Here is a 13,720-nt window from a genome sequence, read left to right as displayed (position 1 = left end):
TTGTGAAACGAGCTCCCCAGAGAGGTCCGCCTGGCGCCTACACTGTACTGCTTTCGTCGCCAGCTGAAGACCTTTTTATTCACTCAGTATGTTAACACTTAATTTTAACTTAAATTTAAATTTTACTGTTCTAACTCTGTATTTTAATCTTATATCAACTTTGCTGTGTGGTTTTATCCTGGTTGCACTTTTTATACTGTATTTCGTAATTGTGTTTTAACCTGTTGGGTGTTTTACTGTGGTTTTAATTTTTGTGAACCCCCCAGAGAGCTTCGGCTATTGGGCGGTATAAAAATGTAATAAATAAATAAATAAATAAATAAATATGATGGGGGAGCGGAATGAGAAGGAGAGAAGCGTGCTGCTCCTGAATTCTATTCCTGGTTTCTCCGCAGAGTGCAATTGCAACGAGCACTCGCACCGGTGCCACTTCGACATGGCCGTGTACCTGGCCACGGGCAACGCCAGCGGCGGCGTCTGCGACGAGTGCCAGCACAACACCATGGGCCGCCACTGCCAGCTCTGCAAGCCCTTCTACTACCGCAACCCCCTGGCTGACATCCGTGCCAGCACTGCATGCGTCCGTGAGTGTTGCCTCATTATATCCGCTGCAACTGCTGTGTTTGCACTAGTAAGCAATCTTGATCTGTATTTATCTGAGAATTAACTACCTTCCTACTCTGCCTGGTCAAGAGTTCTGTATAACGAAAAAGCTTTCGTGTTTTCACCAACAAATATTAGTCCAGCTTTTAAAGAATCCCTTAATTAATTTGCAAATGTCTTCTTAACGTTAACATTTTAATGGGGCTGAGTGACTCGTTGCCTTGTCAATTATGTTAAGTTCCTGTAGGCTAGTTTGTCCCCAACATTTGTTAATCTGTGCAGTGACATTTTTATTTGTTCAATACTATCCCAACTTGCTCCTAAAGCAAAGGACCCAAAATAGGTTACAAAATGAAACGGTAAAATCACTATAAAAACAAATACTCTATAAAATAGCATAACAATAAGATACATTTGAATCAGAGATGAAAGCATTTACTTTTTCTTGTTTTTATTTTGTTTAAACTGCAGCTTCTTTTATTTAAACATAGGGTATCCCATAAGCCAAAAAAAGGGAACATAACATGTTACAATCTTCATTTAAAGTAACTAGGCAAGACCTGCCACTCTGGTTAAAACCTTTTTTAAAAAATAAATCTTTGGACAGATGTCTGCATTTCCTCAAAGCAACCTAGATTAGCAATTAGCCCTCTTAACAATAATGCAGGTTTTGCCAAGTTTTTTTGAATAACCCACTATCAGCAATTTCATTTCATTTCATTTCATTTATTACATTTCTATACCACCCAGCAGTCGAAACTCTCTGGATAGCTTACAAAGTATAAAAAATATTTATATGCAAATATATAAACACACAGCACACACACACACACACACTTAAACAATCCACAATAAGAAAAATCCAGGCATTTCATTGCAAATAGCTTTCAGTCCCTTGTGACCCAGTATGCCCTGTATATGGCCTTAGCTAGACTTACCTGTTAGTCCGCGACAGAGGGGTGAAGATCTCATGATAGTTTTATCGCGAGAACCCCCCTCTGTTTACACGTGGTGCGCGATGACCTCAGAGGGAGAGACGTCATGCTCGCCATTTTTTTTCTTAAAAGGGAAGATGTGCACGAGCGCTCGTGCGCAAAATGAAAGGTTTTTTTTAAAAAAAAAAAATTCCCCGCTACCCCACTCTACCCTCAATGTGCTCAGTGCTCTTGAGGAGCTCTGTGCCCCATGCTCGGGTCCCGGCTCCAAGCGAGGAAACGCAAGGAGCCAGGACAAACCGCGGCGCCCAGCCACACGTTCTACGGTCTCGGGATCAGCCCAAGACCATGGAAAAACCGGGCCTAAAGGGGAAGGCGAGATCCCAGGGCAAGGGAGGGATCATCCCTCCCAGATCCCGGGGATCACCCCAGGATAAAGCCCCATCTAGCTATGGCTTATATCTCAAATGCTGTTTTCTTTGTTTTCAACATTTTAATGTCAACTTCAATATGCAATATTTCCAGGACAGCTTACAAATTAAAAACAACAACATCTAAAACAATACAACAAACAAACTACATGAAATAGCAGACAAAAGCTGCAATAAAAGCAGAGAACATCTATTATTTGGCGGATTAAAAATATAATACATAAATAAATTAAACAGTTTGAATAGAATATAAGGCCTTGGAAAATAAAATGCCAAGCATGGATATCAAAGAAGGTGTGCCATGTGATCCTCCAAAGAGCATTCCACTGATAGGGTGCTACCATCAAGAAGGCCTTCCCTGATGTTACCACCTGCTTCACCTCAGAAAGTGGAGGTACCCTGAGGAGGGCCTCTAGAGATTATTTCAGCGTATGAAAAGGTTCATGTTGGTGTAGACGAACTTTGAGTTACTCAGGTGTCAAGCTATCCCTTCCATTCTTCCAGATAAAGTACTTTGAGAAATTGGAAAGCTTGCATGCTCCTACCTGTATCTAGGTGACTCTTACAAAAGATATAATTTTGCCCATTACCTGTTTCCTGTCTGTTATCCTTTTAAATCAGCGCAGCAACCAACACCTATTTATTTATTTATTTATTTATTACGTTTATATACCACCCCACAGCCGAAGCTCTCTGGGCGGTTCACAAACGTTAAAACAGTAAACATTAAAAAGCATACAAAATTTAAAAACCATCAGAAACGTAAAAACAACAGTATAAAAACGACAGTATCCATTTATAAAACAACAGTTCTGGGGTCCGTTAAAAAAACAAACTATTGAATGACATTTGGTGAAATAGGATGGAATTGTTCTAACTCCTAACGTTTTGCGATAGTGATGGGGATTTATAGGAGGGACAAACACATCCCTGCTTCCTGATGAATGCAAAAGGACGCGGCATTGCTCAAAATAGCTCTGTTCCTTTGAGTTCTTTACTCTGTTGCCCCCTGATTCTGATTCAGCGCCACACAGCTGTCCAGGATGTTGGCACTCTGGATTCCTAATGTACCTCTCCCACTACCTCTTTTTTGCTCCACAGCCTGTGACTGTGACCCAGTGGGCTCTTTGGACGGTGGTGTGTGTGACAGTCACACGGATGCGATGCTGGGCATGATTGCCGGTCAATGCCGCTGCAAAGATAATGTCAAAGGCATGCGTTGTGACAGCTGCAAAGAGGCCTTTTATGGATTGAGCCGCAACGACCCTCTTGGGTGCCAGCGTTAGTATTGGTGACTGTCTGGGGTGAGCTTGTGGGTGCAGGTGTGGAATCACGCAGTGGGCTTGTGGGTAAGGACTTGGGTTTGTGTGATTCCAGTGCAGAATCTTAGGGTAACAACAGGTGTTAAATTTGTTGGGGCCAGTTCGGAAGCGTCTTCACTGTGTTCAGTATAAATGTGTCTTCCGCTCTTTAGAATAAGCCTCTGTGGAAAGAAATAGTCTGAATGGTTTGCAGCCAAAAATAAGGCTGTGCATGGTTCTGATGGGCTCTGATATCTCTGTGCATGGTGCTGATTGGCCAGTGTCTGCGAGTCACCAACACCATCCAAATGTATGGAGACTGTAACATATGAACTTCAAAAAAGCACTAACAGCTAACTTAAAGCCTGGGGAGAGGGACAAGGCTGACTTAGTGTTCTGCTTGGTAGAATGTACACCTGATACATAGATTTTTTTTAATCTGGGAGGAATCTGGAATCAGAATATATTATATCTGTCTTCATCCATAAAGGCATGTTCACTGCAGCATACTTGAACACTGAGTTGGAACATGGGAAGTACTCTGTGAAAAGGTAGTTTTTCCCTGCAGGTCACTGTCATACTCTTCGTAGGAAAGGGGCTATAATCTTGGTGGCATATAAAAAGTCCCAGGTTCAATCACTGGCATCTCCAGTTAGAAAGATATCCACTGCCATAATATTATTCACTCTCACAAGAGTAGTGGGACCAGAAGAGCTAAAACAGCAGCATCCCAAAATCCTGAAATGAAAGCCACCTTTGTCTCTTATGAATATCTGGTGTCAGGTTTATTTGTTTGTTTTTTAAGTGCCTTGTCTTTGCAGTTTGGGTGAGGGAGTTAACTAAAATAGAAGGGACTGTTAGGTGCTCTGCCTCAAGTGCTCTGCTTTAGTTAAATGTCTCAGATGGCAAATGTTGGGGTTCCATATAAATAATAATAATAATAATAATAATAATAATTTTATTTCTTACTCGCCTCTCCATTTTGATCGAGGCAGGGAACAACAGTAAATATAAAATACATAAAACTGAATGAAAACATAATATACATTGTTAAAACATTCTAAAAACATCCTAAAATTCCACTGGATAGGCCTGCCGGAAGAGATCAGTCTTCATAGCTGACTGTTGACGAGTCTCCTCCGGCAGAACAGCAAATGGTTACTCTTTAGTTTAGATTATATTTTTACCACTTTTTAGCACAATTTGTATTTTCAGCTTCAGGCACCAAAATGTTTTTTAATCTGGATAGCATATCTTGCAATTGGTTGAGGGCATTTCTTTACTTAGTTTCCAGTCTGCCATGTGCTCCCGTTTCTGTTCCTCTATCTATTTGCACATTACTTAAGTAATGTTCTCTGAGTTCCAGCTTTTTTCTCCAGGCAAAACAAGTGGAATAAAAAAATTGAAATTCTTCAAAAATTATCCCTTTGAAAGAAAGCAAGACTTGCACATTCAGGAAACATGACTACTTACTGCAATTGATTCCATTAGCAGAACCTGGGTTTTGTGGTTGTGGAAATTGGGCGAAGCAGAGGGTGGGGTGGGAATTTGCCTCCAATTTTAGCACCTTTGAACCTGCTGGGCTAGGCCAAGAGATGAGATGCTGCAGCGTCGTGCCAGGCACAGCTGAATTAGACACCAAGGTCAGGCCCAAGGAAAGTGTTGGTGTGTGTTCTCAGCTTGCAGGTGTGACCCTCGTGGGATCATCGCTGGTGACAGCCCCTGCGACCATATCAGTGGTGACTGCTACTGCAAGCGTTTCGTTACTGGGCGACACTGCAACCAGTGTTTGGTAAGTGAGTGCGATACCATTCGCAGTGTTGTCATGGAGCAAGGGTTCGCATGGTCGAAGTGATGGGGCTTCTTAAATAGCAGGGGACGATATCATCTGCCTCTCTCTTAGGGCTCGTCTACACCAAGCAGGATATTCCACTATGAAAGCGGTATATAAAAGGCAGGAGCCACACTACTGCTCTATAGCGGTATTGAAGCACAGCGCAGGATCTACACTACTGCTTTAGAGTGGTATTGAAATACACTGACAACTGTTGGGGCCCATGGCACATCTACACCAAGCAGGATATAACATTATGAAAGTGGTATGAAAGTAGTATATGGTATGTGCCAATGGGCCCCAACAATCTCATGGCCTCCAATATCATCTGTATGCTGATGATACACAATTATATCTTTCATCTCCGGATCTTTCTCCTGATGTTCACGATCGTATCTCGGCATGTCTTTCAGATATCTCAGCTTGGTTGCTTCATCGTCGTTTGAAACTTAATATGGCAAAGACTGAATTGCTTGTTTTTCCTCCTAAATCTTCTCCTCTTTCTCTCTTACTGTCAATGATGTTACACTTACTCCAGTCAAGGAAGCTCGTAGTCTTGGCTTTATATTTGATTCCTCGCTCTCCTTTATTCCTCATATTGAGGCAGTAGCTAAATCCTGTCGTTTTTTCCTGTATAATATTGCCAGGATTCGCTCATTTTTGTCTGTCTTTTCTGCCAAGACTCTTGTTCATGCATTGGTTATTTCTCGGTTGGACTGCTGCAACCTTCTTCTCACTGGCCTTCCTTCTTCTCACATCAGTCCGTTGGTTTCTGTTCACCCCTCTGCTGCTAAGATCATCTTCTTGGCTCACCGCTCTGACCATGTTACTCCACTTCTGAAATCTCTTCATTGGCTTCCAATTCACTTCAGAATCCAATATAAACTTCTCCTGTTGACCTACAAAGCTTTTCACTGTCTAGCTCCTTCCTATCTCTCCTCTCTCATCTCACACTATTCCCCCGCTCGTGCTCTTCGCTCCTCTGATGCCATGTTTCTCACCTGCCCAAGGGTCTCTACTTCTCTTGCTCGGCTTCGTCCATTTTCTTCTGCTGCCCCTTATGCCTGGAACGCTCTTCCAGAACATTTGAGAACTACAAGTTCAACCGCAGCTTTTAAAGCTCAGCTAAAAACTTTTCTTTTTCCTAAAGCTTTTAAAACTTGATTTTGTTCTGACTTTATACTGTTAGTTTTACCCTACCTAGTGCCTGTTTACCCTACCCTGTGCCTGTTTGCTTTCTCTTCCCCGCCTTATTGTTTTATTGTGGTTTTATTAGAATGTAAGCCTATGCGGCAGGGTCTTGCTATTTACTGTTTTACTCTGTATAGCACCATGTACATTGATGGCGCTATATAAATAAATAAATAAATAAATAAATAATAATAACAACAACAACAGTTGTCAGGGCACTTCAATACCACTATCAAGCAGTAGTGTGGCTCCTGCTTTCATAGTGCTTTCATAGTGCAATATCCTGCATGGTATAGACATGCCCTTAGACTCCTCTGTTCCCTGAGCTTAGCTGCAGGACTCACAGTAGCTCCAGGGGAAATGGATTTCCCCAGCAACAATATCTTGTGGTGAGCTATCCCTGTTATAATGCAAAGCATATTGGAGTGGCTTGGTCTTCAGTGGGCAATTAAGAACTCTTAGCTTTACAGTAGACCTGCTCCTGGTGGTGATGAGAACCGCTAGGACTGGTTTATTGACACAGCAGCCCGCACATTTTAGCTCTCCTTGGGGGACGGGGGTGGGGCTATGGGGATTGTCATGATGATCACCCGCACTTCCAGATTTACCACTTCACGACTGACCATTAGAACGTGGGTGGTGGGTGCTCTGGGTCTGATCCCCAATTAGTCTAATGGGTCCTTCTCCTCCTCAGCCTGAATATTGGGGTTTGAGCTATGACATGACTGGCTGCCGAAGCTGTGCGTGTGACTTTGGAGGTGCCTACAGCAACAGGTAGGAGTGCACTGGGTAGAGGCCGGAGGGAGGGAATGATGCCACATGGCTGTCATGGTCAGGGGGGTGGGTGGGGAGGAAGTCCAAGGATGGCCAGCTTCTCTGCTCTGTTCTCAGGGGCCACTTTATTGACAGGGGTCCAGGGGATGGAAGTGTCTGGCCCTGCATAAACTGACGCTGTTGTTAGCAGTCAGGCTCCATAACAAACCTGGCACCATCGAGTGGTCAGCAACTTGCCACTATTGTGCACATGCGCTCTCACACGCACAGCATTGCATACGTATCTGGAACATAACTGAAAAGATTGCTTATTGTGCTTTTGCGGTGACAAAAATACATTAAAACCTTTTAATGGTACCTGTGGCAGATCGTTTTAATGATTGTGTAATTATTGTGTAAGCCGTTGCGTAATTTGTTACTTTATAAGCCATACCTGCTACACTTGTGCATTACTAAATTACGTTGTTATGGCCTAAGGTCTAATTGAGACAAACATTCATTTATTTATTCATTCATGTAAATATGTACAAAATTGAAAAGGAAGATTTAATACTAACGTCTGGAGTTCTTCTTTTGCTTACAGCTTGGAGTTATTTTTTCTTTTTTTAACGAGTGAAACAGTAGACAAAATGTTCACTAATTAACATTTGATAGGACTACCAGGAGCCAGACAAAAGTGTTCTGGGACTTGGTGTTGCTCCCTGTACCGCCAGTTGGCCACTCTGGACTAGTAAAGGAGGCAGTGTTCTTGAAGTCCTGCCTTGCTGATACCTTAGCAAACCGTTCTAATATGCTGTTTTAGTAACTCAGTATTTATGGTGCATTGCTAACATCATCATCATCATCATCATCATCATCATCATCATCATCATAATATTTCTTACCTGACTCTCCGTTTGGTTCGAGGCGGGGAACAAATATAAGTATAAAATACATAATTTTATACTTCCTGGAGTCCTTTGGTGGCATATGTGTTGCCATCTGAAATAGTTCAGCTGGGACATGGGATCTGGCACTTGTCTAAGCTACTCTAGGCTGGGTTCACACAACTCACTAACCCACTAAGTGTGGGTTGTTGTTGAACTATGAGTTATTGAATGCAGTGCGTTTTCCAAGCAGTGTGTTTTCCGCAGGATTGCTTGTTAGCCCTGCCATATGGCTTGTTATCCAACCTGGACAACCCAACAACAAGCCGTGGGTTCTCAAGGTGGTTTATTTGAGAAAGATAAAAGCACACTGCATGGTTTACAAGCCAACCCACGAAAAGCACACTGCATTCAGACAACATGATAAGCCACCCTGCTGGGAAATGTATTGCGTTCTGACAACACAATAACCCACGGTGGATTAGCATGTTGTGTGAACCCAGGACCTGTGTCTACTAGAGGCCATGCTTGGCAGTGGTAGAAGCTGCAGCATCCATTATACTCAGTTTCTCTTTGCCCTCTGCGTCTACTACCTATCACTTCTTTTGGTGGGAAAACCAGCCAAGTGATGAGAGGAAGCTCCAGGAAAGTGCACCCTGCTTGACTCAGCGTGCTGTGCTGGCTGTACCCAGTTCTCTCTGGAGTTGGCTTGGGCTGCATAGTGTTGCTCCCACGGACAGGCCGAAACTGTCCATGTTAGCAAGCATGCTGGATAGGCAAGCTCACAAACGTTTTCTTACTAGCGCTCTGTTCTTCGGTAGGCAGCGTGAAGGCCCTACCAGGCCTGCCAAGCTTCTTCAGATACCCACCAAGGTTCTTCTCTGTTTCTCAGTGTTGCACCTGCACCTCTCCCTGCTGTTCTCAGACCATATTGTTCCTTTGTCCTGAACTTTGTGATCCTTCGTGGTCACTGCCACTAGGCCATTTCCTTCTGTCCACAAACATTGGCACTTATCAGAAGTCCCGTGCTAGATGGAACATAAGCATGCAACTCTTGAGCCACCTTGACTCACAAGTAAGGCATTTGAGTGGTCTTGAGTGTGCACCTCCCCTCTCTTTTTGCCTCCCCCTTTTTGCCTCCCCAAACCCACCCCAGACCCATAGCTCAAGGATTCAGCTGCTATGAGTCTATTTTGCCACCATGCTCTCTGTCTCCAGGTGCTCTATGGATGATGGGCAGTGCCCCTGTCGGCCCCACCTCATGGGGCGTCAGTGTGATGATGTGCAGCCTGGCTTTTTCTGTATGCCCCTGGACTACTATATGTACGAAGCAGAGCATGCCACGGGTCTTGCACCAACCCACCAGGGGCTGCCGGTGAGTGCACCACGACAAAGGGTGGGGGAGCCAGGCTTCCAGAGGGAGAACATGGCGTTCTGGGGCTACCTGCAGAGGGGACCTGTATGTAGAAAGCCCTTCTTGCAACTTGAATAAGGGACAAAGAGAAGCTGTCTGTGTTATTACTGGAGTTTGTCTATGATGGGATTGTTTGGCATTGCTGCCTCCTGTTAAAAAGGCAGAGAGAGAGAAAACAAAACGGCAAAACAAAACAAAATGGCAAAACAGTCAGAGAATAGCATTTAAAAGACTATCTTAGAACAAAAAGGAGACTGCACCTTTCTTTAGTGAAGGAAAGAAAACAGCTTGACTCACAAATATTCTTGCATGTAAATGCAGCTACAGCATAGGTTTTCAAAAGGAGTTTGTTCAGCCTGTTTAGAGTTCCACTGCACAGGCAGGAGCAAGCAAAGCAAGTATGTGTGCTCCCTGCAGTGGTGGAAGATCAGTCTGTGTGTGTGTGTGTGTGTGTGTGTGTGTGTGAGAGAGAGAGAGAGAGAGAGAGAGAGAGAGAGGAAGGAAGGAAGGAAGGAAGGAAGGAAGGAAGGAAGGAAGGAAGAGGAGGAGGAGGAGCAGGAAACCACAATGTAGGCTATGAAGATCCTAAGGCTAGATATGCCGAAATTCCCAAGAACTAATTGCGACACTGCCCCCTTCCTGTAACTTGTAGACGGAGCTGCAATATTCCCAGCAGCCTTTAAGGGATTTGTGGATAGGGGCTTCTTATTGCCTCCGGGGCATGCCTACAGCTGGATGGGAAGGAGCTGAAAGTTACCGAGTCCAGCCTACTGGCCTAAATTAGGAACTTCCATATCCCAACCCACCTGCATAACACACATTCAGTCCCTTCTACACACTGATGCACCCCATCCAAATCATAATGTTTACATATGAAGAGCATGAGCCAAAAGGCACACCACAGGCAGCAGAAGTGTCTTCAGGCAAGGAAGCGTTTAGTGAAACAACCAGATGATTCAAGCAGGTGAGCCAAACCACAAACTAGGGGAATTCCACTGCCTCTCTCTCTCTCTCTCTCAGTGCCTGTCAAAGCCCTTCGGCGCTTGAATGGCTGAGCAGGAGAAGAAGCTGTCAGTAACAAGGAGCTACTGACAGTGCAATAAATAAGCATCTTCCCTCTCTGTCACAGGGTGCCTTGCGGCCTGAGGCTCCAGTGGACTGTGTGGAATATTACAATGGGGTCCAGAATGGGCGCAGAGTGAGGCTGCGGCGCCAGCACAGCGCCATCAGGATCTTACAGCAGCGAGGAGCGCTCCGAAGGGCCCGGCAGCTTCAGCAGAAGGTGGCCGAGCGTGTGGGGTGGGGAAAGAAAGTGGTATGGGAGAGGGAGGTCGCTGGGAAGGGATAAGGGAAGGGAGGCTGAGGTGGACGGGTTACTGATGGATTGGACCAGAGTTCCATGAGCGACTGTGTGGGGCCGGCCCAAGACTCTCTGCTGCTTGAGGTGAAGGCGCAGGACAAAATGGTACCACCACCCCACCTGCCCCACATTCCTCGTTCTGGCAGATGCATCTTACTTCAGCACTACTGACAAGATGGCATCCTCCCTCACACCTATCTTGGGGTGGGTGTGCTAGGGCAGGCTGCGTGGCACACACCATTTGCACAGCTAGCCGCCACTCCGTGCCCCTCAGCACTGGCTATCTGAAATGGCTGTCTCACTCCCCCTAGTGGTAGTGCTGGCCCTGCTGCTGTGGGCCGCTCAGGCAGTATTGGTCCATTTGAGTTGAGGGACGGGCAAGTCCACTTGGAACATTATGAGTTTGGGCTTTTAATTAAGCCAGGAGGCAAAAGAAAAAAAACTTAAGTGCATTCTTAAAAATTGCAAACCACCAGGAGTGATTAACATAAAAACATGGACTAAAAATCTCTGGCTTGGCCCTTTCAATTTAAAGGCATTTTGAGATGTGGTGCAGAGTGGTAAGCGGCAGTTACTGCAGCCGAAACTCTCCCCACGGCCTGAGTTCGATCCCAGCGGAAGCTGGTTCTCAGGCAGCCGGCTCAGGTCGACTCAGCCTTCCATCCTTCCAAGGTTGGTAAAATGAGTACCCAGCTAGCTGGGGGAAAGGGAACCATGACTGGGGAAGGCAATGGCAAACCATCCCACTACAAAGTCTGCCAAGAAAACGTCAGCGAAAGCAGGCATCCCTCCAGGAGTCAGTAATGGCTCAAGTGCTTTGCACGAGAGGTTCCTTTCCTTTCCTTCCTGAGATTTTTAGTCCATGTTTTTATGTTAATCGCTCCTGGTGGTTTGCAGCTTTTTAGAAACGTCCTGCAGTGGATCAATGGTGTTGTGCAGGAAGGCCCTCAAAGCAGGCTGCTTCCGATTGCAACACCCGTGGCCAAAAGCACTCAGTCTTCCTCTAGGGGTGCTGGACGGGTGATAGCTGGAAACGCTGGAGGGGATGTAGGGCCGTGGCTTTGCTGACACCATGTTTTCACTCACTCGCAGCCCGATGTAGAAGTCATCCAGCGCGAGCACGCGGGTCACATGATTACATGGACCGGTCCAGGCTTTGCCCGCGTACGGGATGGAGCTGGCTTATCCTTCCACATTGACAACATTCCCTACCCCATGGAGTACGACATCTTGTTGCGCTATGAGCCCGAGGTGCGTGGAAGGAGCTGGAGGGGGGCATGGTGGGTGCTTGTTATGTGGGAGGCTCTGGCGTTATTCTGAGCGTGCGTGAAGGCGTGTAGGGGCGGGAATAGTTGGAATAGAATAGTTGGCTTTGGGAAGCATGAGCAGTGGCAAACAGCCTTGTTGGGAGATCAAAATATATTATGATTATTATGATTATTGTTATGTTTGATAATAATCACGATAAGATTTTTTTATATAGTACGTTAAGTGCTCTAATAGCTTCACGTAAAACAATCTTGGTAACCCTTCCAACAAACCTGTAAGGTAGGTCAGTGTTATTATCCCCATATTACAGACAGAGGGCTGAGACTAAGGGATAGATTTGAAGCGGGGGCTTCTCGTGCTCTTAATCGCTATGCTACAGCAGCTCTTTTTAGAGATGCAGATTAATTGATTTAATATTTCTTTTATATCACACCTTTTTTCATCTTGCAAGGAACCAACTGTGACTCAGGCCGTGTCTTCACGGCGGCTGCATCTGGGCTCCTTCCCATTATCTGCATGTCTTTTTTTTTCTTTTTTTAAAATTTTTAATACATCCAAACAATACAATACAAAACAATACCACATAATACACAATAATATAAAGTAAACAGTTGATAAACATATGTTCTAACTTAATTCTCTTTAACATAATCATAATTAACATAAAAGTGCTCCCCCCAACCACGGGATCTTATTCATATTTCCAAAACCTCATTGCTTCTTCTGGGGGTGTTTTCCCTCTCCCCTTTAATAATACAAATTCTAAAAACTGTTTCCATATTCCTTCAAAGTCATTCGTTTTTATCATTCCTCTTCTAACTTTTATATTACATGTTAGTTTATCATTAATAGCAATATCCCATATTTCTTTATACCAGTCTTCTATATGATAATCCCCTTGAACCTTCCAGTTCCTGGATATCATTAATCTTGCTGCTGTTAACAAATTCATTATCAATTCTTTTGTCTCTTGATTACAATTCAATTCTCCATATATTGATAACAATGCCACTATAGGTGTCTCTTCAATCTCCATTCCTAAAATTTCTTTTATCTCTTTAAAAATTAAATTCCATAATTTTTGTACAAATTCACATTCCCACCACATATGTAAATACGTTCCTTTCTCTTGACAACCTCTCCAACACGTTGCTGAATTCATCTTGTTTATTTTATTTAATTTTACAGGGGTTAGGTACCACACCTCCAGACAATCTTGTAATAGTTTTCTTTTATCCTCGCAGACATATTTCTCAACACTGGTTGTTTCCATATCCCTTCCCAACTCTGTTGTCCTATTTGTGCCTTCAAGTCAGTTTCCCATACTGTTTTACCTACACTTTCCGTCTCTCCCTTTTCCACTAATATTCTATATATTATAGAATAATATATTATTGCATGTCAAAGAGCACAAGTGCAGGGTTTTTAGGAAGGAGCCCACCGCATCACTGCAAGGGCACCAGGGAGGTGTGTCTCTCCCCCCACCACACCATTTTTCTCTCCTCCACCACCTCCCTCCCCCTCCCAGCCAAAAACAAAGGAGGGAAGTCAGCGCTCCGTTTTTGTTTTGTTTTTCGAGTTTGTGTTAATGCGCAGAGCTGCGCAACCGGCTCAGCCGCTGGATGGTTTGCTCGGTGGCCCCCTCCCACTTGTCCCAGTGCGCCCCTCGGCTCCCTGTTGTTGCTTATTTTATTTTTATTCCTTCTTTAGCCATGCTTCTTTGCTGGCTTGCGGAGGCGCAT

General features: G+C 44.5%; 1 protein-coding gene across 1 annotated transcript in view; it reads left to right on the top strand.

Annotated features, from left to right (window-relative positions):
- LOC134395909 (laminin subunit beta-1-like) overlaps positions 1-13,720 on the top strand; it is a 75,150-nt gene that overhangs the window by 864 nt on the left and 60,566 nt on the right. The window contains exons 2-8 of the mRNA XM_063122147.1: positions 396-584; positions 3,071-3,250; positions 4,950-5,062; positions 6,990-7,069; positions 9,154-9,310; positions 10,479-10,631; positions 11,802-11,960. Of these exons, the coding sequence (XP_062978217.1) occupies positions 437-584; positions 3,071-3,250; positions 4,950-5,062; positions 6,990-7,069; positions 9,154-9,310; positions 10,479-10,631; positions 11,802-11,960 (990 nt within the window). The 5' untranslated portion in view covers positions 396-436. The remainder of the gene's footprint in view (positions 1-395; positions 585-3,070; positions 3,251-4,949; positions 5,063-6,989; positions 7,070-9,153; positions 9,311-10,478; positions 10,632-11,801; positions 11,961-13,720) is intronic.

The sequence above is a fragment of the Elgaria multicarinata genome, chromosome 3 (genome assembly GCF_023053635.1).
Source record: "Elgaria multicarinata webbii isolate HBS135686 ecotype San Diego chromosome 3, rElgMul1.1.pri, whole genome shotgun sequence".
NCBI classification, from domain to species: domain Eukaryota; kingdom Metazoa; phylum Chordata; class Lepidosauria; order Squamata; family Anguidae; genus Elgaria; species Elgaria multicarinata.
The sequence above is the reverse complement of the archived record's forward strand: the minus strand, read 5'-3'. Positions and strand labels throughout refer to the sequence as shown.